At 52.8% G+C, this 23,998-nt stretch overlaps 1 protein-coding gene across 6 annotated transcripts; it reads right to left on the reverse strand.

Moving 5' to 3' along the window:
• Positions 1 to 3,529: 3,529 nt before the first annotated feature.
• On the reverse strand, positions 3,530 to 23,610 carry SFXN1 (sideroflexin 1). 6 transcript variants are annotated; one of them, XM_036312980.1, is made up of 12 exons: positions 23,454 to 23,609; positions 16,465 to 16,637; positions 14,001 to 14,171; positions 13,206 to 13,304; positions 12,070 to 12,145; positions 11,193 to 11,278; positions 9,609 to 9,736; positions 8,975 to 9,024; positions 8,356 to 8,425; positions 7,529 to 7,578; positions 7,076 to 7,123; positions 3,530 to 5,425 (listed from the first exon to the last, which is right to left on the reverse strand). In XM_036312980.1, exons 2-12 carry the CDS (start codon positions 16,626 to 16,628, stop codon positions 5,396 to 5,398), a joined length of 972 nt encoding a protein of 323 aa, XP_036168873.1. In that variant the 5' UTR covers positions 16,629 to 16,637; positions 23,454 to 23,609; the 3' UTR covers positions 3,530 to 5,395. The 6 variants fall into 6 exon arrangements, with proteins under 6 accessions (XP_036168873.1, XP_036168875.1, XP_036168874.1 ...); XM_036312982.1 differs by lacking the exon at positions 7,076 to 7,123 and having other exon boundaries at positions 23,454 to 23,610; XM_036312981.1 differs by lacking the exon at positions 8,356 to 8,425 and having other exon boundaries at positions 23,454 to 23,607.
• Between the last annotated feature and the right edge of the window lie 388 nt (positions 23,611 to 23,998).

A 23,998-nucleotide genomic window follows, 5' to 3' on the forward strand; every position in this document is an offset into this window, starting at 1 on the left:
CACTCCTTTTTTTCTTTTTATTTTTATTTTATTTTTTTATTCTGGGCCAGCTTTAGCTTGAGGCTTGGCTCCAGCTCTTAGGCCTCCGCTGCTGAAAGTAGGTTTCTGGCCTTTGCTTACAATGCTGCGATCCTGCGGAAGGTTTCTGGGGTTTTGTTTAGCTTCTATGTTTGTTACATAGTTGCTTGCAGCTCAGAGGCCTGCAGCGGCAGGCGGGGAACGTTGGAGTCCTCCGTCACTGAAGCAAGCAAGCCTCATGTTAGTTTCAAGCTGCCTGGCTGCCGGCCGCCATCTTGACTGGCAGTTAATTTGCATATTGCCCTGATTAGCCAATGGGAAGGGTAGCGGTCGTATGCCAATTACCATGTTTCTCTTTTATTAGATAGGATGTGTGTGTGTGTATGTATATGTAGATATATGTATATGTATACCAATATGTATATTGGTATGCATATACACATATGTATATTGGTATATATATATATTTTCCATACTCACCCTGACCGGGGGTTGAACCATGGGATTCATTCTTAGACGTGGCAATGCCTAAAGGGGTGCGTGTGCTTTTGTTGATAAGTATGGCCAAACTGCCTTGTAGAAGGATCACGGCAATCTGCACGCCCACCCGCAGCCCCAGAGGCCAGTTTCCCCGTAGACTCACCAGCAGTGTTGTCCCACTTTGGCCTCTGAGACCCCACATGGGCTGAGTGTGCACAGGGTGAGTGCTGTCCCGTTAACACCTGCGGATTCTCACAATTGCCCAGAGGGGAGTAGTGTTACCTTCATTTTACAGATGAGGAAACAGGTCTGGAGAGCTTAGCCTGACTCAGTTCACGGAGCTGAACTGAACCCAACTCCAGCACCCACCCCCACCTCCCCCCGGCAGTTCTCAATTGCCAATGTGTCAGAGCCACTCGCAGAGCCTGAAAGCTGGCTGGGCCCCGCCCTCAGAGTTCTGACTCAGCTGGTGTGGAAAGGGCCCGAGATCCTGCATTCCTAGGCCTGGGAGTGCTGTCGCTGCTGGTCTGGGATCACGCGTTGAAAGCCATTGCTCCTAACGACTATTTAACAGGGACCCTCCTAGGCCTCACTGACCTAACTTTAACTTTGAACTCTGTGTGACCCACTAACCTTTCCTGTGTGTGTGTGACAGAATTGACCTCTCATAGTCCTTGGACTGTCCAAGTTAGGTCACAGCAGCACCACACCACTTTGCATCATGAAATGATCTACCAGAGCTGGTTGTAGTCATTCCTGCTGCTGGAGGGGCTGGACAGGTGTGGACCCCGATGGTGGCCGGGCCACCGTGCAGCCCACTCACCTGAGCTCAGTGCCTTCTCTCTCCGAGGGGGGATGTCATGGGCTCTCTGCCCCAGACGCCTCGTGGCAGCGGGTCTCAGGAGCAGAGGGCTGGCTCCGGGCAGTGGCTGTGACTGGCTACTCACAGCCATCGCCCCTGAGACTCCCAGGGGTCATGCTCACTGCCAGCTCTGTTCCCAGAAAAGCCCCTGATTCCGTGGTCCTTCCACATCCTAGCGATGACCCTTCCGTGGCACAAAACTGATTTTGTCCGCGTTGGGACATTGGAAATTAAGGACACTTGTTCCAATTCCAAGAAAGAGCCCAGGGTGAACCAGTGACCACGGGGACCGGGGCTCCTGCCAGCTGCTCTCTGTGCTGGGGGCACGGCAGGGGCAAGCAGAGGCCTGTGCCCTCGCCGCTTGTGGGTGCTGGCCCCTGAGGGTCAGTGTGGAACCTGGCGAGGGCGGGTAAATGAGCTCAGATCTCGGGAGCACCAGGGATGGGCTGTGTAGCCAGAACTTCCTGGCTCAGGCCTGGGGGTGGGGCCCCAGGACACGCGCTTCTCACAAGCTTGGGGGCGGCTGGTCAAGGACCACACTTTGAGTATCGGGGGTCTAAGTGATATTTTGTATCAGTGATTTCGGCCAGTGTGCCCCATAATTTTTAAAACATGCAGTAACACCTGACTGTGTAGTCAGGGGCACTGCCCTCTTTTCCTTAGAATGTCAAATAAAAAAATGACAACAGACGACACAATAGCCATCCAGTGTGAATGAATCAAAATTATACCTATTTTTTCCCCAGATTGGCAAAAATATATCTTTTTTTGGCAGGCCACAGAACTTTAGTAATTAGTGTATGTGCGCCAAGAGAAGAAAAAGGTTGAAAATCGCTGCCTTGTGTCCATCAGCACCGCCAAACGCAAGCTTATTTTTCTTCAGCTTTCAGTGAAACCCGGAAAACACAAAGGAAAAACTCCTTTCGTTAGCAGGTTCTGGGTGGTGATATTTCTGGACAGGGCTGCCAACATCTCAGGTTGGGAGTGAGGTCTCGGCTCCGTGCTGGTCCTCCGGGGACCGGGGTGGCCTGGAGCAGCCCCTGCAGCCCAGCATTGCGTCGTGAGCGCTTTGCCGGCCTGCGTCTCATGTAGGCAAAACCTTAATTGTCAGACAATTTAGAAAGATTGAGCCAAGCATCTCCATCTCTCCGCTTCAACCTGATGTTTAGGAGGTTGGGGTGAGCTCTGGGAGGTTGCCAGGGTTCTGGCGTCTTACCCTGGTGACAAGCCAGCACTTGGAACCATGTCCAGTGTCTCTAGAGCAGTGGTTCTCAACCTTCTGGCCCTTTAAATACAGTTCCTCATTTTGTGACCCAACCATAAAATTATTTTCGTTGCTACTTCATAACTGTAATGCTGCTGTTATGAATCGTCATGTAAATATCTGATATGCAGGATGGTCTTAGGCGACCCCTGTGAAAGGGACGTTCGACCGCCAAAGGGGTCGCGACCCACAGGTTGAGAACCACTGCTCGAGAGCAAGTGAATGTCTGATGGGCACCACGTATTTAGACGTTTGCCGTACGCCGGGCAATACGCACACGCCGCGCAGGGACTCTCTCGTTCATCTTTACAACTCCATGAGGTAGAGGCACCGATTTTCTCCAAACAAACAGAGCCGAAGGTCAGCAGCCCAAGTGCATGTAAGTGAGTAACCCAGACCGTACGGCTCTGACCCTGAGACCCGAGCTCTTGGATATTTTAAATGACTGACGTGATGAACAGGGTTATGGTAGCAAGACATGCAGAGACGCGAGGGGTGAAATGCTTTCTCATCATCCCTTAGTCTGTTAATAAGGCTCCCGTCTTGGGTTGCTTGCATTTTCTCTGTAAACTGTGGCAAATGCTAGTTCCCCATCAGAATCTGACAACCGACCCAGAAGCAGATTTGCCTGCCCGCGTGCCATGGTGCTAGTTGCGTGTAAGCAGAATTGCCCGTCCCGGCTCATCATTCACACGCCTGGAGTCATGTTGTGTGGGGCGGGGTGGGGGCTCTATGTGTGGGGTCAGCAAGGTGGAAGGCTGGTGGCCACAACTAGAAATATATTTCCCGCTAAAGGCATAAAACAGAAATATCTCCCCACTGGGAGATACTGATGGCACCCCAGGCAGTATGTCTGAATGGAAGGTACCATCGGCAGATGCTTTACGTACAAATAAAAGAGAGGATTTGCTTTCATTCTGAGTTTATTTAACATTTCATCCAGCTGAACTGGAACAGTACATTGATCCCCACACTGGCAAGACACTGCACTAACACTGAACAGCCGCTGCCTGCAGCACGCGCTCGGCCACTCCTGCCTGGGGTCCGGCGCCTTTCCCAGCCATTGCACTTCCTGGGAGCGGTCCTCCAGGTCGCTGGGAGGTGGCCAAGGGCATCCTGTCCATTTGTTCCTTTTTATAAACCACGGTTACGCTGACAGGAAATAAAAGAGCCAGGAGCCAGAGCTCCTACGATAATGTTAAGTAGACAAAGCTCCACAGTTGCTATCCCTTTCATAATGGCGCCTAAAAATGGCAGTTTATCCACCTTCTGCCCAGCCATTGTTTTTTCAGCAAAGGTGAGGATTCTGGGGGGGCTCCCAGTGAGGGGGTGAGCATTCTGGGGTAGCCGGGCGTGGGAGGGCCTCCCGGGCTGGGCTCTCGGTAGGGGCACCCTGGAAGCACCTCAGGGAGACGGCCCTGAATTTCAGGCTTCGACCACTTCTTCAAGAGCAGCATCTATGGCAACAAAACACACGCAAGGCCGGCATGTGTTGTGGGAACCACTTTTGCTTCAAAGGGTTTAAGACGGAAAAATGGAGAACATTTTGGAGGCATAAAGGAAGGCTCCGAGTGGCCAATCCACGCCTCGGAGAAGAGGAACGCACACGAGGCACACCCTGTTTCTGGATGGGGAACTCAGCCCGTCTCATTGCCAGAGATCTGCCAGCGCTGTTGTACGTTTTCCCACTTACACGTCTCCGAATTACAGTGGAATCAATACCCGCAAGGGCACACTGCCTTGCCTGCACCGGTGAACACGGACAGACCGGAAACACAGTCTCTATTGCATGAACTATATTAAATGTGAAACTACTACAGGGATGTAAACAGTGGTCCATGGAGCCTTATTTTCAAACAGGGCGGATGCAGTACACAACCTTCAAGTAAAATCATTTAGCCACCGATTCACACACATGATGTCCGAATCTTCCCGAAAGCCAATGAGATCAGCAAGGATGAGACAAGACCCGTAGGGGCTGGCCCTGCTCTCACTCCTGAAATCTGCCAGACGAACGCGAACGTCCTGGCACGCCGCACCAGGACCGAACACGCTTCCTACACTGACGTGTGCACGTGGCAGTTATCTGAGTGTTTGATGTAATTGAATATCAAGCCAACAGGTATAACGTTTTCGTAGGAACGTAAAACAGAAGCAATTTAAGGTTCGACCAGAGACGTCCAGCGGCAGGGAGTGCCCAGCTCCTGAGAGCAGGATGCCGCGCCACGCGTGTCGGTTCCGCGACGCAGGGTTTACCCTACGCGCTATGTTTTATAGTTTAGCATCAGAGCTGTGCGCTCTGCAAATCACTGCCTCCATGGCCTTGCTCTGAAACAAGAGTGGGATGACAACTCAGTATTTTACCTGATTTCCTTTGTACTGACTGATAATCAATTTCTTGAGCATCTACTCTGTGCCTAGCAACGCTTTTAAAAACTTGAAGTGAGGGCTGGACTGTTGTCTTTGAGGAAACAATTACCATAAAAGCTACAGGAAGGCCATTTCTGTTCATTATCCCATGACTCAGATGTGAGAGGGCGACGGGGGTGCCTGGCCCACCCGGCGCCGTGCTGGACGGAGCAGCCGACTCTACAGGCTGACGTGGGTCTTGGAGAAGGTCTGTGCCCGGGAGAAGCCAGGCGGGAGGCCTCCCTCGCTGGCGCACCAGGTCCGAGCGGCCGGGCTGGGCCGGCGTCCTCCCCCTTTACAGTCCCTTGTTGAAGTACACGCGGCGGAGCTCAGGGTGGCTCTCTCGCAGCTTGGCTTGCAGCTCAGGCTCCAGGCTGGTCACGGACATGGAACTGGGGAGGGAGAAAGGACAGTGGTTACAGGGGCTGAGGTGGGCTGGGATGTCCTGCTCTGTCTGGGGGCCGTGGCTTCCACACCTGGGGGTGAATAGGGTGACTTCTCTGCTTAAGAATGGCGGGGTCACGGACAGAGGATGGGCCGGTGAATGGTGGCGTTCTCTGTCCGGCGGAGGCACCTGAGAAAGGTCATCTGGAACAGCGCCCCATCCAGAGCCTCCTCCGCACGCCTAGGGCTGCCTAGGGCTTGACAGACCCGGAGCCAGGACCTGGCCCCGCAGGCGCAGCCCCAGGGCAGAGGCCGGCAGCCTTCACACCCCATCCACACAGCAGAACCCGTTCCACGCCGGGCGCCGGGTCAGGAGGCAGCGGGAGACTTAGATCTAGACCAGGGGTGGGCAAACTTTTTGACTCGAGGGCCACAATGGGTTCTTAAACTGGACCGGAGGGCCGGAACAAAAGCATGGATGGAGTGTTTGTGTGAACTAATATAAATTCAAAGTAAACATCATTACATAAAAGGGTACGGTCTTTTTTTTTTTTTTAGTTTTATTCATTTCAAACGGGCTGCCCGCGGGCCGTAGTTTGCCCACGGCTGACTAGACGCAGCTGCACTAACACCCCTGTCAATCCAGTGCTCACACCCACAGCAGCCTGGGACAGAAGCGCACAAGGAGGCTTTAACCTCTAGCATGCCGGAGCGCGATCCCCCTCCTCCTGTCTTTCACCAAAAGTGCCGGGAGCGCTACCGTGCTCCTCCTGCAGTGTCACTGTTAGATGCTAGCAGTTCACTCTGTATTGACAGATGGCACCGAAGTGCAGATTACTTACGACGCCGAATGTTTGTAGTTCTAATTGACCACTGGCATTTATCTGCCTAATTGTCATAATTTTTTTTCCTAAACCGCTGTAAAATCAGCAAAAATGCCTTGGCAATTTTAGCATAGTTCCTAGGATATTGGTTGGCACTCAAAGGATTAAAGCAGCGGTTCTCAACCTGTGGGTCGTGACCCCTTTGGTGGTCGAAGGACCCTTTCACAGGGGTCGTCTAAGACCATCCTGCATATCAGATATTTACATGACGATTCAGAACAGTAGCAACATTACAGTGATGAAGTAGCAACGAAAATAATTTTACGGTTGGGTCACAACAGGAGGAACTGTATTTTAAGGGCCAGAAGGTTGAGAACCACCGCAAAAGGCAGAAAACAAGCAGGAAGAAGGGAAGCAAACATACCGACCCCGGAGCTGAGGGCGTGTAATGGCTGTTCCCGGGGGTGCGACTGACATTCCCAGGCGTCTGTATTACAGATGCACGTGCCCACGGACGGGATGGCACGAGCCACATTTACATTTTCATAAAAGCCAGTCTGCACCGGAGTTCCCCTCTTACAAAAGAAGGAGCATTTCCAGGTGGTGCCGGAGGAGGTAGAGAAAGTTTAGAAATTAAGCAGATATGCGTCTGATTCCTGCCTCCAGCTGTTCCTTTTAGAGACCTTGGCTTCCTTCATCTGCGTGAGCCTCAACTTTCCTACCAGTGAAATGGAACAATAGCCCCTGTGACGTGAAGTAACACTTGTAACTCAGGGTGGGTCTGGTTTGTCGGATGAAAACGCATGATCGTCCCGAAGAATAACAAACACATACCTTTTCTGAGGAAAGAGGGCACAGCACAGAGGCGTAGCAAATACCAAACTTAAAAAAAAAAAAAAAAAAAGGCAAATCAGCGCACTAGGAAATAGTCGCCTTCTCAGGTTGTTTGTCTAGTTTGCTTTTCCAACAGCCCCTTCCTCTCTTTTGAGCCTCAAAAACCAGGTTCCATTTGTATCATGTTATTACACCAATGACTGCCAAAATAATTTTTAAAAAATCAGAGATAACAGGAGTTTAAGAAAGAATCATGCAAACAGTCCCAAATGTTGTAAGCTTCCCTAAAGACAGTCTACTTCCAGCTCATTATCGGGACCGTAAGTCCCAGGTATTCTGGGATGGCCTCATTTTCTAAACTGGGTCCCACATCACCTCCCTCTCCTCCTTCTTCATGTGCTGCACGCATGTCTTTAAAAGAGAAATGAATGATCTCGAAGGGATTCTACTCACCAGAAGCCAACCAGTCCAACCTGAATGGGCGCACTCATCCACGGGAACCTCTGTGACGAGAAAGACATTATTTTGAAGACTTTCCATACAGTCTCTTGGCGACCATTTCTTCTGCCGATGGACTGGAAGGAGCCCCCGTTACAGGTCCAGGTGGACTGTGATTCGCGTAACGGGGGGAACACTGCAACACGCATGCTAGTCCCGACTTCCCGCGGCCCCCTGCCCCCGACCTGTCAGTAGACGCACGTGTGGAGGCCACGGCTTCTCGTCCTCCCCTGGCACATGTGATCTCAATGGTGCTTGGTGGGTCCAGGTCGCTGTTGTTACCATCCCCCTCCTGGCTGGGAGGCAGGCCGCTCCGCCCACAGGGCTGCCCTAACACTGGCTCCATCCGGGCGAGCAGGCAGAGCCCGACCCGCTTCCCAAGCACGTGGTAACGTTCGTAAACCACCGAGGCCAGGGCCTGGGACGGAGCAGAAGCCCCGCAAGCACCCCCTCACCCCCGCGTCTCCCCTCTCTTGGCCTTCTCTCTGTCAGTATGGTTAAAGCTGTGGCTGGCGTCAGACATTCTGCCTGTCGCTTTTTAAAAATGGAAACGAGTGAGTGGGTCAGTCTTTTGGAGAATAAGTACTGTTAGATTTTTAGTTTTCAAAAGTGGTATCAAAATGCACACTATAAAGAGCGACGAGGAGATGGTCCCATAACTAAGGCCACAGAAACAGCTGCGACCAAGTGGTGAACTGGTTGTCATGACATCGGCCAACGGAGTTAAGAGGCAACACTAGTGGTTAGAAATGGTGACCCCAGAGCTCGTGTGCGAGGCGTACCCTGGTCCCCGAAGACTCCTCCGGTGAAAGAGGACGTCGCACAGGTTAACGTGAGGGAGGGAGGAGTGGACTAGAGAGGAAGGGAGAGAGGTGGTCAAGACGAGATGATCCCAGAACCAGGACAGCCAGGGAAGGAAGCGCTGGATCTCGCAGCCTCACGCGTTGACATGGGACGTGCGACTGAGTGTCATGCTGGCTCTCTCGTTCCCTTCGTTCCTTGGAGTGTCCCCATGAGAAACCCACAGTCCCTGGTCCCCACCAGGGCCCTTTCCTCACAGGGGTTGGTGTGTCCAGGTGACAACCTGGGTGTGTCAGTCAAATGAGGGCAGCACACAGATTAACAAATTGTTATGCTCCCCAAAGAAAAATAAACCGGGCAATTCACTGTTCCGTGACGCTGCCTCCAAACCCCTTTTCCATTTCTGACAGTGAAAGGCGTGGCAGCAATTTTCCTTCCTGGGAGCTTTGTCAAATATCTGAGATTGGAAATAAAATGTTCCGGAACCATCTTTCATCTACATAAGTGCCCGAGTGCCACTGGCCTTCGAATGCTTGGCTCAGGGTTCAGGTAGGAAGAGTCGGTGCGTGTGAGGGCTGGATGGGAAATGGAAGGACTCACCTTCAGAAAGGCCTTCTTCTCCAGGGTGTTCATGATGAACGGGGGGATGGCTGCAAGGAAAGGAGACCCGCTGAACGCGCTAGCTCATGCCTACTTTTAGCTCACGTTGCCCCCAACAAGTTGACAAAAGGCTTATGTCATTTTTAAGCACTTTCCCACGGCAGAGTGAAGCCATCTGCAATAATTCTTTCAAATACTTTAGGATTGGGGGAAAATCAGTGTTCCCGTTTTCTGGAATTTTGAAAAATAATGTAATGCTCTTTTCCAGCCAGGAAGCTCTATAATCGTGAGGAGAACTTTACATTTAACTTTAAGTATGAACAGTGCCAACATCAGGAATGTCTGCCTCCTGTACCCATAAAACAAATGCACCCCGATGGGGGTGGGGCAGCCCTACGGAGCAGAGAATAAAGACTCCGCCTTGAGCCAGGCACATGCCCTGTGGGTGGCCCTGGGAGTTACCCCACTTCTGAGCCTCAGCTTCAGGTTTTCTCACCTTGAAGGAGCCGACAGCAGGGGAGGGATGTGCTTGGTTCACTGATGCACAAACACTTGTTCAATCTGTGTTTGTGAAGTGGATGGGGGATGGGTGGGTGGATGGGTGTGTGGGTGGGTGGGTGACAGTCATACTCACCCATGCCGGGTGCGGCCATGAGAATCCTGGAGACGACCACTTGTGCGATGGCTTGTTGTGCAGCCTGTGCCGACTCACCCAAGCGGGTCCCGTTTTCGTCGGTGACGGGAATGCCGACTTTGAGTTCCCTGCAGAGCAAAACGCACGCCAGGTGCTCACAGGTGCCTCGTGAAACCACCGAAAGTTCAAGTCCCCACGTAATCCAGTCACCACCCAAGAGTCATTTTGGCACAAACAAGTCTCTTTTTACATCCTATGAAAAGGTTTAATCCTCGTGCAACAGGCACAAAAGTAAAATAACACAGTAACTTTGTAATACAAAAAGGAGTCGCAATTTTAATGAAAATACGCCTCACTGGGTGACTATGCTAACTGAAGAGTAAGGGTGATTTTTATGCTGATGTGCAAGTTAGAGGGACTTTCCAATGAAAGGTAGACCTTGACACGTGGCCGCGCTGAGGGACCCGAGGAGGGCCCAGGAGTCACCAGTAGATGGCGCTAAGGGGTATTTGTAACAAGTCAGCGACAAAGCGACAGTTCCCAACGCTACCCTTACAGCTCCTGCCCTTACCCTGTTCCTCATTATCCATTCCAAAATGTTTTTTCTTGTTCTTTCTTCTCTAAATTGTAAAAAAAAAAAAAAAAAACCTTCCAAAGATATAGATTAATATTATTTTAAATTCCAAAAGGAAATTCTGGGGGAAAAGAAGGACCTGTTGAGAGAACAAACTTCCTGTGTGTAGACCGGCTCTGCTGCCCTGGCACAACTAGATCTGAGTGTGAGGGGTGCTTCTAGCCCAGGGGTGGGCAAACTTTTTGACTCGAGGGCCACAATGGGTTCTTAAACTGGACCGGAGGGCCGGAACAAAAGCATGGATGGAGTGTTTGTGTGAACTAATATAAATTCAAAGTAAACATCACTACATAAAAGGGTACGGTCTTTTTTTTTTTTTTAGTTTTATTCATTTCAAACGGGCCGTAGTTTGCCCACAGCTGTTCTAGCCGCTGTGATACGGAAGCAGAAAGGGTATTCTAGCTCCTGCACTCAGCCTGTCCCAGGAATTAGCAGCTCAGCGGCTAAGCCTGTCCATCAGTGGACCCATCCTCACTTCCAACTCCAGATTATTTTGACACAAATCCCCAATCTCATACGATTCTATCTGTAAATATTAAAATAATTTTAAAAGTTTCAACGAAGTGAATTCTTATAAGAATCTCATTACGACAGTAGGTCCTTGGGTTATGTCGGAGATCCATTCCTACAGCGACGTAACGCGATTTTCGCCTTAAGTCGGAACCCACCTACATAAGCACCTACGTCACTCACATGGAGCACAGACACAGCAGCAATGAAGTGAAACAGTAAAAAAATTTAAAAGAAAGATAACAATACCTGATCTTGTGGTAAATAAATAATAAAAAACATAAAGCACATATGTACATACATCGAAATGTCGGAACTTTTTTTTTATAAATAAATGGGAGATGGTGACGTAACCACGAAACAACGTACGTTGAGTCCGACGTAACCGAGGACGGTCTGTACTGTAAGCACAGCCATTTCTAGAAATGCCCATGACTGACCTTTGCCGCATCAGTGGGATGTTGATGCAATTCGCAGCAGCTACGGCGGCAAAGGGCACGAAGCGTCCTATGAGTGGTGACACGTGCTGCAGAGGAGAAATCCGAAAGCATGGTCTCACTTTTCCTGGATTCCTGGGTGGCAGTGCTTATTGCTTCCTGAAAACTGCTGAAAATGCAGAGTCCTGTGTACAGAAACTCAGGCCAGGAGTCCTTTCTCGACCTGTTACCTAGCGGTATTTGTATATCTCTAGCGGGGCGTATGTGACTTCTCAGACATTTTGGCAGCTTAGTGTGGATGGGCATTGAGTCCCAAACTCTTGGGGTCAGGTGTTGGCTCGCCCCCTCTTCAGAGGTGTGGCCTGAGGCCCGCTGCCCGCTGCCCGCACAGCCGCTGGTGGGCTGTTCTGGTGGGTGAGCACGTAACTTAGCACTATGTCAGGCACAGACCAGCGTCTTGGCTGTGGGGGACACCCCTTCCCAAGGAAGCTGTAATTAAAACATGCAGTTGCACCCAAGCTGGTCTGACTCAGTGGATAGAGCGTCAGCCTGTGGACCGAAGGGTCCCGGGTTTGATTCTGGTCAAGGACACATGCCCGGGTTGTGGGCTCAATCCCCAGTGGGGAGTGTGCAGAAGACAGCTGGTCAATGATTCTCTCTCATCATTGATGTTTCTATCTCTCTCTCCCTCTCCCTTCCTCTGAAATCAATAAAAATATTTTTAAAAAACACACACACACAAAAAAAATAAGCAGTCGAAGAGAATGACCATAATAAGAAAGTCTTAGGACTTGAACTATTTTGAGAAACAGTGGAGTGACTAGGAGCCAGGCGGTGAGAAGCAGTTACAAGCTTGCCCATGGAATAAAGATCCGCGCACCTTGGTCAGTGCGTTGAGTCCTAGAGCGGTCGCCACGGCACCAGTTGTTGCAGACACGTAAGCCGTTCCCAGCTCGCTGAGAAGAGAAAGAACAGCACACACAACGGTGACCATTGGGAAACTGGTCCTTGTTTAAGGAAATGATGGGGGACGGTGCAAGGGCATAAGAGCGGACAGTCCAGAAAACAGCGTCAGCATCACCTGCAGGTGGAGTAACCTGGAGAAAAGGCAAGCAACCCACAAACAGTGAGATTCCTCACAGGGACCTGACACACCCGAACACGGACAAGGATGGAGAAGGGGCCAGTGAGCGCGCAGGACACAGCAGGTGTGGGAAACGCACAGCGGCCTACATGTCTGCGGCACATCCACTAAACGAACATAAAATAACTTCCAAATGTGAAGACGCATGCTGAAAGCCAACGTGCAATGCTGTTCTTCCTAAAATGGTATCTTAGTGTATAAGATTTCAAAAAGTCTCATCTCTGAAATACAGTTAAGCCCAAGCAACTCTGTCCTGTTTAGAAATGCGTTTTAGCTCACGGGTTGGGTGCGAGGCGCTGTGACAGTCACTGCTGGTTACCCATGACGACAGAAGAACACAGACTGTCAAAGCAATTGTAGCGATAAGGCAACACCCTGGCGTGTGGGAGGAGCCAAGCTAAAAGTTCTGCCTGACGGATCCCTCTGGCCCGTCTAAAACTTCCTCAGGGGGCACAACTCAAACCCACTCCCTTCCTCTCTGGCTCCATCGAGGACTGATGTGTAAGACCATCAGGTGTAAAAGCCCCCTGACCTCTGCAGAGGTCAGTCACACCGTGGACGCTGCTGCTTTTGGCGCCGGCAGTCTGTCCACGCGCACAGGGTAGACGGGGTGCAGCGTGTGGTTCACGCCAGGCCAGCCTGAGCTGCCGTGTGTTCTGGGGGAGCAGAGCCTGAGGGTGAGGGGGACCTGTCTTCCTACAGCACCGCCAATGGCACGAGTAACGTCTGAGAATCAGGCCAGATGAACAAATATCTTGATAGAACGGGAGGGAAAGGGCCACTGATGAGAATATCTTCCATAACAGACTTTTTAACCAGGAGAGCATCACCGCCCCATCGGATGGACACAGGGCGGGGCAGCAGGGCCTTACCTGACAGTGAGGGGGGCGTCTCCGCTCCTGTTGGTGTAGTTGACCACAGCATTGAAGGACTGGTTGATCCACTGCCAGAACAGCACCGCCGGCGTGGTCCTGAAACAGAGCGAGCGTCACGCCGCCACCATTGCCTGCGGCCTCACCGTTTGTGGGACAGAAAACTCGAGCCCCGGTGACAGGAGGATGCTGGGCATAGGGCCTGGTGGCGGGCGTAGGGCCTGGTGGCGGAAGTAAGGCCTGGTGGCGGAAGTAAGGCCTGGTGGCTGGGCAGACTTTATCGACCCTCCTTTCAGTTTCCTCACTCGTTAGAGACGGTGACACCAAGGTCAGGGGGTCGTGGCAAAGACAGAGCTAACTCACACTTTCTCTTACATGTGTGGAGAGCCTGGCACAGTGGGCACTCGGTCACTGTCAGGCTCTTCTCCTGGGAGAAGAAGAAGCCGTTTGTAGGCTAAGTGGTCCTGACCCCTCCCACCTGCACCTCCGCCTCCATCGCCACACCTGCACCGACATGAATGGAGGAAAAGAGAATCTGCATGGACACTCTGTACTTTCTTCCTCCTCCGCATTTTCCTGTGGGTCTGAGCTTTAGGGGAAAAGCTCAGCCTCCCTTTGAGCAGCAGAGAGAATACTGTGCAGCAGAGGGAACAGGCACTGCAGAGGCCTGGAGCTGCATCTGTGCAGAGTGGGACCCGGCAGGGAGTCATTTATTTCAGTAACATCATTTACACCCAAACCTACTTGAAGTTTCTGTAATACGAAGGGAACTGTTGTCACCGAGCCACAGCTCACCTGTAAAATGTCATCATACAGCCCGTGATGGTCATGTTCATGGGAACCTGCGCTGACATTCGTCCTATCAAAACCATCTTCTCTCCGGTGTCGGGGTGGAAAGCTGAGTCATAGATGTACTTTGCTCTCCACAGTTCGTTCTCAGTGAGACCCGGAGGGACCACTCCTTGTCTAGGAAACAACAAACACAGCTGCTCATTCCGAAGGCCTCGTCCGCGGTCTCGGACAGGCAGCGGGACGGCGCGCAGGCACACTTCCCTCCTGGACGGGCCGGCAAGTCCATTACCGACTCGGCGAAACTTCACCAGCAGAAGGACAGTAACACTTCACAGGAACATTTCAGCCCACACCTCACACCCGCTGTCATTTGGAAAAGCCAAAACAGACCTGCTATACTAGGGAAGCAGTCGACTTTGAAATATTCTTTGTTTTAAATGACATAGTTAAACGTGTATTTTGAACTCTGCAAACTCTAAAATATTTTTTAGACAACTGGACAAAAGCTGTGGCAGTCAAGAACATTAGTTCACTTTTATATCTATAGTTTGAAAACCTAGATTAGGCAGGCTCACTATTTTTTTCTCTTTACCAGAGAAATACATATGCATTGCTAGAAATTTAGGGACTACAGAAACTCACTGCAGCGATTAGACCACGGAAGCCTTCACCTGCTCGGCACCCCTGGTGATGAGTTAGTGACCACACTGTCCATCCTCCCTAAGATCTCTATGCGCGTGTTTATTTAAAGGCGGCACACTAGACCTGCTGCTCTGTAACCACCTTTCTTATCAGTAAGATCTAGTAAGCGTTTCTCTGCGTCTTTAGATATTCTCTGTACCATCCATCCTGGGTGGAATCCTCCCCCTCAAAGCATGTCTACCTGGAACCCCAGGATGTGACTTCATTTGGAAACAGGGCCCTTGCAGACGCCACTCTAGGATGAGCGGCCCATATAGGACAGCCACGTGCAGCGGCACAGACAAGGCCGTGGCTGCCAGAGGCGGACGTCTCGCCATGTGGCCACCAGCCAGGGGGCACCCAGAGCCACCGAAAGCTCGAGGGAGAAGGGAGGGCTCTCCCTGGAGCCTCAGACGGGCACAGGCCTGCCCTCCTCTTGGTTTCAGAGGCCTCATCTCTGGCACAGGGAGGGGATGTGCTCCTGTTGTTTAAGGGACTCAGTTTGGGGTTCTCTGTTACGTCAGCCTCCGGGCCTAGTCCATCATCCTCTTAAAGCGGACTGTGAAATAGCGTTTTATATCGGCCCCTACGCTGACACATAAAGGACCAGGAAGGAAACACCCTCATAAATAAATCTATCCCCGCTTCTAAACCGTGTGGAAAGAAATGAGCGCATCTGCTGAGATGAACGCGAGGTAAAAGATTAGAACGTGAAGTGTCTTCTCTCCTTCCCTCTCCTTTGATTAGGTCAGTGGTTCTCAACCTGTGGGCTGCGACCCCTTTGGGGGTCAAACGACCCTTTCACAGGGGTTGCCTAAGACCATCAGAAAACACATATATAATTACATATTGTTTTTGTGATTAATCACTATGCTTTAATGATGTTCAATTTGTAACAGTGAAATTGGGGGTCACCACAACAAACAACAAACAAGGAAATGTATTAAAGGGTCACGGCATTAGGAAGGTTGAGAACCACTGGCTTAGGTAACTGTATGCAAACTATCTAGGGCGGGGAGCCTTTTCTCTGCCAAGGGCCATTTGGGTATTCATAACATCATCCTCGGGCCATACATAATTATCAACTTAAAAACTAGCCAGCTGTATTTGGTCAAACATTTAATTACCTCGCCCCTAATGCCTGGGCAGGGCCTGAGCCTTATACGCCCCCAGGCCAGACATTCCCCCCCTGCTTTGTAGACTGAGGCTAATCCAGGCACCTGTGTTATCTGCTGTCCTGAGGGTTTTCATCGTTATGTAGTTGTTATGTAGTTATGTAGTCGGGTGGGAACAAATGAAGTTTCTGCCTAGAAGGCCTGGCCCACTTGAAGGTTATGCAGATGTTCATTATACTTTATCTCAGAAGCAACCAGCCTCCCTAATTCTGGGCAATCTGCCTGTTGTATGACGCTGTCTCCAGTAGAGGCAGAAGGATGCCTGGGTGGCTGTAGATGCAGGCATTGCGAGTGTTGGAGAGAAGGGCAGGGCCCTGTGAAAAGGGGACTTCACAGATTGGTACCTGGGAGTTGGAGGGACGGCTCTTATTTTGGGGCACTATGACTCCTGGATATGTGTGTTAAGGGTCAGCAACGGGGAATAAAACATGTCTTCCTAGTTCTATTTTTTTTTAATAAAAAGGATTCCACTGCAAACACACACACACACACACACACACACACACACACACACACGTACACACGTAAAGTTGCTAAGTGAAGGTTTAAAGGTAACAGGCTAACATGATGACTATTAACATATTCCGCCTGAAGCGCACTCACGATGTCACCTGTAATCGTGCACGGTTTTCCGGGCGTCCTCCAGCTGTTGGTTGGTCAGCAGGAGGTTCCTGGGGTCCGTCACAGTGAAGAAATGACTGGCTCGTCCCACAAAAGTGCTTTGGTCCCATCGAGGCTCTTGGATGTTGATGTTTGGTGGGAGTTCTCCAGACATGGTCGCGGACTGGGAGGGACAGAGAGACAAGTCCAATGAAGCCTGACAGGTCCAGACACTTCAGAAACGTATCCAGTAACGATGCGGGTGTGTTCCTACTTCCCCAAATATCCTGCTGTTCGTAGCAGAGAGATATCCCAAACCCAAAGCTAACTCTGTCCACGAATCTCAACCCAATTTCCATGACTTCCACACGTGCCTTTTTATAAGTCCGTGGTATTTCGCCATGCCTTATTTTGGGGAACCCAGAAATACTCTAGAGAAACTGGAAATAGAAAAAGTTAAAAATAAAACCAATAGTAGCACGGCCTCATGTTTGAAAGCCTTCTTCTGGGAGAAGCAATCAGCATCAAATACTGCTGCGTTTCTGAGCTGCCTTTGTTGTTTCTACAGTCGGAGGGACTGAGTCAGTCGGAGGGACCCAGTTGTCCTGGTGGGAAGGAGGGAAGTCTGGGGCGGGGGGGGGGGGGGGGGGGATGTAGTTTCCCTGCAGGCTGTTTACCCAGAAGGAGCCCAGCATCCCAGGCCTCGAGGGCGGGCGACCTGCTGTCCCCCTCCCCCAGGAAGGTTGAAATGAGAGAGGTGTCCTGAAGCACCTCGTGGTCCTGACAGTATTTCACAGTGAACGGTGACGACAGTGAACGGTGACGGTTGTTAAATGACAACTGACCTGAGTAGATGAAGGCCTAGGTGGCTACTGAAGGGTTGGGGAACAGGGCAGCTGCCTCTAGCAAGCAGAGGAGCCCTGGGGAGCTGTCCAAAGTGGGAGGCCTTATGGGCAGCAGCGGGAGGGGATCGGAAAGGAAGGATGAACTCATCTTCCCTGGGGGCTGGAAAGGGAGCAATGGGGCAGATGACCTTGTGACCCCATAGGTGCTGACCAGGAAATTCCAGACCGACCAGTTAGGATTCCATCCCTGGGGAGGGTCCAGACGGCAAATAGGTCAGGTATGAAGTTCTGGTTTGGTGTCGTGGGCTTAGCCCAAGTGGTTCCATTTTGGGGCCTGTGGCTTCCTTCCCAGTTTTACAACAGGTGCTTCTCAAGGAGGAACTTCCCGGGGTCCAACGGGGAGTCATGCTGTTACACAGCCTCGTGGGATGCTGGGGACAGCAGGCATGGCCAGGGTCAGGGACAGTGCCACACCTCACCGGATGGGCTGCACAGGGCACCCAAGAATGTGTTTCAGGATGAGGTCGCTCACTTTACCACCGGGGGGGGGGGGGGGGGGGGGGGGGGGGGGGCATCTTTCCGCCACATTCCCTGAGGCTCTGCAGGGACAGGAATCAGCTTTGGAAATTCAGAGCCGCCGTGAAAGGCAGGATGGCGGCCCGCACAGCACAGGGGGGCTGAGCGAAGCCCCCCGGCCCCAACGAGGAGCCCACTGACCCGTCACGAGCGGGTGAGGACCTGCAGGCGTCAACAGAAAAGTGTTGTGCTGTGCACGTCACGCGGGCAGCTTTCTGATTGCCAGCAGGCTCAGTGTTCACGTCTGAAGGAGTGAGGAAGGGGGTGCGAGGAGCGGGAGCAGCTGTGAGGCTCCAGAGCAGAGGCTTAGAGGTCAGGGGCTGATGGGAGGAGGGCTCCTTGATGCGGAAATACAGGCGTCCCTCCTCTCACGGTGCATCAGCGGGTTTTTTTTACAAGTTGACGGTTAGCGGCAGCCCTCGTGGAGCAAGATGAGGGGCCCATTCTCCCAGGAGCATCAGCCCTCCAGTCTGTGTCAGTTTGGTAACTGTCGCCATTTGCAGACTTTCTCGTCCTTATTCCATCTGTGATGGGGACCTGGGATCTGTGGTCTCTGATGTTGTTGTTGTAACTGTTTTGGGGTAGCAGGGACAGCACCCATAAAGGATGGGGACTTCGTGGATCAATATGTTGCTCTGGCTGCCCACCCACTGGCCATTCTGTCAGTCCGTCTCCTCTCTCCTGGGGCCTCCCTGTCCCCTGAGACACAGTGTGTGATGAAGACAGTTAACCTACAGTGGCCTCTAAGTCAAGCAAGCCACTTTTAAAGTTATATCGCAGTCTTCACGAACCATCCCGGGAGGCACCGTGCCTTCCTTACAGGTTAGATGTGATAGTCATCGCCGCCGTGCAAGGGCAGGGACCGCCCCCCACGACACAGCAGCCCTCAGTCAGCTCCAGTTAGTCATCCGTGACCTGTTCAGGTTCTAAGTTTCCTGAATCAGCTGGTTAGCTGACCTTGAGTTCCTGGCTCCAAGGGGCACCTCCCTGTCTGTCCTGTAACTTGGAACCGAGGGTGGGTGATGAGGGGAGGGGTGTGCCCTGGGGGCAGCAGGCCTGAGTTTAGATTGCAGCCCCACCCACTCTGTGAGCTGGGGTTATCCCACACTCCAGGTCTCTGAACCTTTATCAGCAGTTAAGACGCTGCCTAATAATATCCACTAGCATCTAAGAACCACGTATTCTAAGAGCTTGCCTTATATTATCTCCTCTAACCCTCATAACAGTTTGGCTACCAAGGCGGTTAGCTAACTTGCTCAAGTATGCGTCGGTGCCCAAGTGTGACCCTCAGCCGTCGGCCCCAGAACCCCTGCTCCCTGGAGAGGTGGCTGTGACCAAAAGAGATCTCCTCGGAAATCCTGGCTCAACAGAGCTGGGTGGGCCCGGGAACCTGGCTTTGAAGAAGTATACCAGGGGTACCCAATGGTTAGTTACGTTTGGGAAACACTATGTTTGAAAGAATATAAAAATGATAAATAAGTAATGACCACATGCCCTACCCGTTACGGGGACAGTCTTACCCACTGTGGGGCAATATATACACTCAGGTGACTCCACGGCCACTCCCACTGGCTGCTGGGCCCCGCTGAGGGCTCCCCGCCCTGTGGCCCGCAGCCCTCGGTGCCTTCCCTGACCACCCATGGAATCAGAACTGGACTTTGACCACAGCAGTGTGGATGTTGCCCCTTCCTGTCTAGGCATGTCGCCGAGAGAGACTTCACATCGCTGAGTCAGTTTTCCCATCTGCAGGATGGGGATCAGAGTTCGCTCACACTGCTGGTGGGAGAGGCAAGCTGAAGTGTGCAAGAGGCTTTATTGCCCCGGATCAACTGTGAACTGCAGGCAGAGGGCGGGTCATCCCTACCGAGCCAGGTCCAGGCCAGGAGGCTGCTGTCCCAGTGGCTGAAGTCCAGCCCGTAAATGCCGTGGCCGTGGCCGTGGCCGTGGCGGGGATGGGGGTGGGAGGAGAATGGAATGGAGCTTTGCTGCCTGAGTGAGCCAAAACGATGGCCAGAAATGTGCAAGGACAATAACTTTTCCTCAAGAGAAACTCCCTTTCAAGCTTTTAGCTCCCTGCCAGGCACCTGGTTCACTGTTGGAAAAAAGAATTTTCCATAATTTCACCGAAAATAAGTTGGCAGGGAATGTGCTTTATCAGGGACTTGGTAACAAGGACCTTTAACCCTGGCTAAAGATTAACAATGACAACAAAGGCATTAACCTGGAAACTGGTTAAAACAACTGCGGTTTGAAAGAGCTCAGAAAGTGTCTGCTGCCCTGGTCTCCAGACAGGGCCAGCCGGGGTGTGGGGGGGGGGTGGGGGGGGGGGACAGGACTGCGTGCCCTCCTGCGCCAGGCACTGGGCTTGCCAGGCATTCTTAGACGGCTGGGTCCTGCTCCAGCCCTTTAAGGAACTGCAGTCCGCAGAGAAGCCAAGTCCACAGCCCAGAGGGCCAGCCCCGCAGTGCTGTTCGCTCTGACTCGGCTCCACACCCCTGACCCTTGGGGCCCAGACGACGTGTCTGCCAAGGCAGCAGCGCACTCAGGGGCTGAACAGCAGAGCAAGCTGTTTGGCTCTGAGCTGGTCATCCACACATTCCTTCCTTATGGGCGTGGCCAGGCCGGAGGCCGGTGACGGCAGGAAGGCTGAACCGGGGCTGGGCGAGGAATCGCTCCCTCAAAGGGCGCTGCACTCGCAGGGCTGTCTGCCACACCCTCTCCTCCTGTCCAGGCCGAGGGCTGCGTGGGAAGTGGGTCCTGTCTCCAATCAGGCGGGCATGGGGGTACTGCTTCTGCCTGTCTCCCCCGTCCCCGCCCCACCCCCTCCCTTCTGTTAACGTTAAAACACCCAGGTGACAACACGATCCTTGTCCACATGCCAACCCTCAAGGTCAATTGGATATTGATATCTTAATCAATATCTTAGGCTGGGTGACGTTCTTATTCATTAAAAAAAATTCTATTGGTTTCTACCGAGATGGTGGTGTCAGCCTGTAAAAATGGTAAAATACTATCAATCTGTAACAATTCAGACAAGTTCCCTTGAATATGTTATCCACTTGAAAGAATCAACTCACAGGTTATGTAATCTGTCTATGAAAAGGTTTCACAAATTAATAGTAGTTAACCAGAAACTGAATAACTCTGAACTTCTTATGATTAGGTGTAGATTTGTTACGTATTCTAATTTAATTTTTCACTTTCTAGGCTAACTTGCACAGTTTAAAAAAAAATTTTTTTTTCTTGATTTCAGAGAGGAAGGGAGAGGGGGAGAGAGATAGAAACATCAGTGATGAGAGAGAATCATTGATCGGCTGCCTCCTGCACGCCCCCCACTGGGGATCGAGCCCACAACCCGGGCATGTGTCCTGCCCGGGAATTGAACCTCAACCTCCTGGTTCATAGGTTGATGCTCAACCCCTGAGCCACGCCGGCCGGGCAGTATTTTTCTTCAATGACTCACTGCTGCTGATGTTTTTCACCTTTACCCTCAGGTGAAAGGTTCTACCCGTGATTATACTCCAACTAAGTGCATCTAATGCTGCCCGAGTGGGAGGATGTGGAGGCCACATGCACTCCGTGCGCCAGCGAGCAGAGCAGTTGCACCCGCTCTGAGGTCTCTCTGCTGGGGTGGTCCTCTCCGCTTTCTTCCAGGAAGCGAGGATGCGGAAGCGATGCTCCCTGCCTGTCAGCACCTTCCTATTCCCGTCCACCTGGGAGCAGGAAACTCCCAGAATGTGAAGAGCATCCTGAACATTCCCCCGCTGCTGGGTTACAGCCCCCCTTCTCTGCAGGTTCCTCACTGGAACCGCAGGCGCCGTCCCTTCCGGAAGCCCCGTGGGCCCCAAAGCCTGCGCCCACCCAGCCCCTGAGTGCACCCTTAGAGCGATTCCATCTTCGGGCTGGGTGGGAGCTGCCGGCCCCTTCTCTCCAAACACCATCATTTTTGCAAGCCAGACGCCTACAGGCCTGAGCGGAGAGAGGACCTGCTTGAGGTCCCCGCACTTCTTGGTGGACCTCCACCCACCCTCCCAGGGTCCCCTCTCATCTTATCAATCTTACACCCCAAGTCTGAGTGCAGCACCGTAAAGGCTGCAGAGCCCCCTCCTCTGCCTGCACACCTCCTTTCACCCATTCCGGTGCCTGGGACACGGAAGAAGCTCCATGAACGGGATGGACACAGGAAGAGGAAATCTAGGGGCACCCAAGTCAAAGTCTGTAGGTGAGGCCGCAGAGAGAAGGCGGGACTTCTGAGAAAATGACCCACAAGATGCCCTGGGTCCAGACGGCAGCGGCCCATGGAGTAAAGTCACTGTATGGCAGGGGTCCTCAAACTTTTTAAACAGGGGGCCAGTTCACTGTCCCTCAGACCGTTGGAGGGCCGGACTATAGTTTAAAAAAAGCTATGAACAAATTCTTATGCACACTGCATATATCTTATTTTGAAGTAAAAAACAAAACGGGAACAAATACAATATTTGTATTTACATGTGGCCCGCGGGCCGTAGTTTGAGGACCCCTGCTGTATGGGGATCTCATCCAGGTGCCGGACAAATACTCATGGAGGTAGGTGCCTGTGGTGCAGAGCTCTGCTGGGTCAGAGGATGGAGAGGTGAGCAAGGCAAACCCAGGCCCGGAGCACAAGGAGAGAATAAAGCAAGCAGGTGAGCAGTTCATTGCTACCCTGACAAATGCTATTCCAGAAAACACACAGGGGCACAGCTAGCAAGGCTGTGGGCTCGAGGGAGGAGATTTCAGACAACCCAGCGGGGGAAGCAACATGGAACCGACACTCAGAGGCTTGCTCTGCTCGTGGCCAGCTGGTGACCTTGGGCAGATCACTCAGCCTCTCTGAGCCCCAGCTTTCTCATCCGATCAGGAAGGCAACCCCGGTACCTACAGAGCTTTAAGAATAGGAAGCGAAGGGACCTCCATCCCCTGCACACGGAGCCATAATGGGGTGAATGCCGTCCTGATGGGTCAGAGGCCTGTGCAGAAGGGACAGACCAGAAGAGCACAGACATGCAAGGCCGGCACCAGCCTATTGCCATCTCTTCCCAGCTGGACTGTGAGTTCCAGGGCAGGGGCCCGTGGTCGCCTCTGACCCCGGCGCCCCGCTCTGCGGCCGGTGGTCACCTCTGACCCCAGCGCCCCGCTCTGCTCCTGGAGAAGCCAAGAACGAGGAGCAAGGGAGCATAAGGGGCGCCGGGGTCGGTGCCACCTGGTTACCTAGCGACCGTGCGCGTGGCCGGTCCCACAGCAGCCATCTTGGATGGCCTCCCCACCGCGAGTTGTCGCTGCCGCGGGGACAGCGTGGCAGGGGGCGTGCGCGCGCTCGGAGGACCCCCTCCCATCTGGGGAGCCCAGGGAACTAGGCTGCTGGCGTGGGGGGCTGTCAGCAGCAGGTGGCAGGAGCGCCCGGCGCAAGGCAGATGGCCAGGCAGTCCCGCAGGGTTAGGGGTCTTGTGTCCCTGAGCCGGGGTGTCCCTGCAGTCGGCGCGCGGGCTGCACCGCTGCATCCCCGCCGGCTCCCTGCGCTTTTCCCACCCATCGCGGCCGCGCCGCCACCCGAGACTCACCGCTCCCCGCGGGCCGCCGCCAGCGCCACTTGCAGGACCTGTTCGGTGGCGCCTCCGTCACCACCGGAAGCGCTTCTCCCGCCACCACCGCCGAGTGCGCCACGGCTCCCGCGCGCAGGGACCCCAGTCCAGGCGGGGCGCGTGCGCCTGCGCTGGGAGCCCCGCCCCGCCCCGTCCCGCCCGGTCCCACCCCCGGTCCCACCCCCTGAGTCACCGGTGTCGCCCCGCCCGCCCGCGCCACGCCGGTGCCGCGTTTTAGCTTCTGGCTTCTGGCTTCTGGCTCCTGGCTCCTTTGGGGCTCGCTGTCTCCGTCACCATCTCCCAAGTCCATCCTCACGGTGGGGTGGGGCTCCGCTCAGGCTAATGCCACGTTTCTTATTTTGGTTTCCCAAGGGACCACCCCCACTTAAATGTCTCCATTCCCAGGTCTTGCGTAGGGTCAGCATCCATATTGTCCCTCACCCACTCATTTATTCATTTAAACCAGCGTTTCCCCAGATGTGGCGTTTGGCATCCCTGGTGCTCCAAGGCGATTTTAGGTGGGA

Source organism: Myotis myotis, unplaced genomic scaffold, assembly GCF_014108235.1.
Source record: "Myotis myotis isolate mMyoMyo1 unplaced genomic scaffold, mMyoMyo1.p scaffold_m19_p_6, whole genome shotgun sequence".
Lineage (NCBI taxonomy): Eukaryota > Metazoa > Chordata > Mammalia > Chiroptera > Vespertilionidae > Myotis > Myotis myotis.

Coding starts and splice junctions, on each gene's coding strand:
- SFXN1 (XM_036312980.1), bottom strand. CDS start 16,628: ATGTCTGGAGAACTCCCACCAAACATCAACATCCAAGAGCCTCGATGG. Junction 8,426..8,974: donor AGAAGAAGGCCTTTCTGAAG/GTGAGTCCTTCC, acceptor CTTCCTCTCTAG/TCCACTCCTCCCTCCCTCAC. Junction 5,426..7,075: donor GCCCTCTTTCCTCAGAAAAG/GTATGTGTTTGT, acceptor CTCCCTCCCCAG/TTCCATGTCCGTGACCAGCC.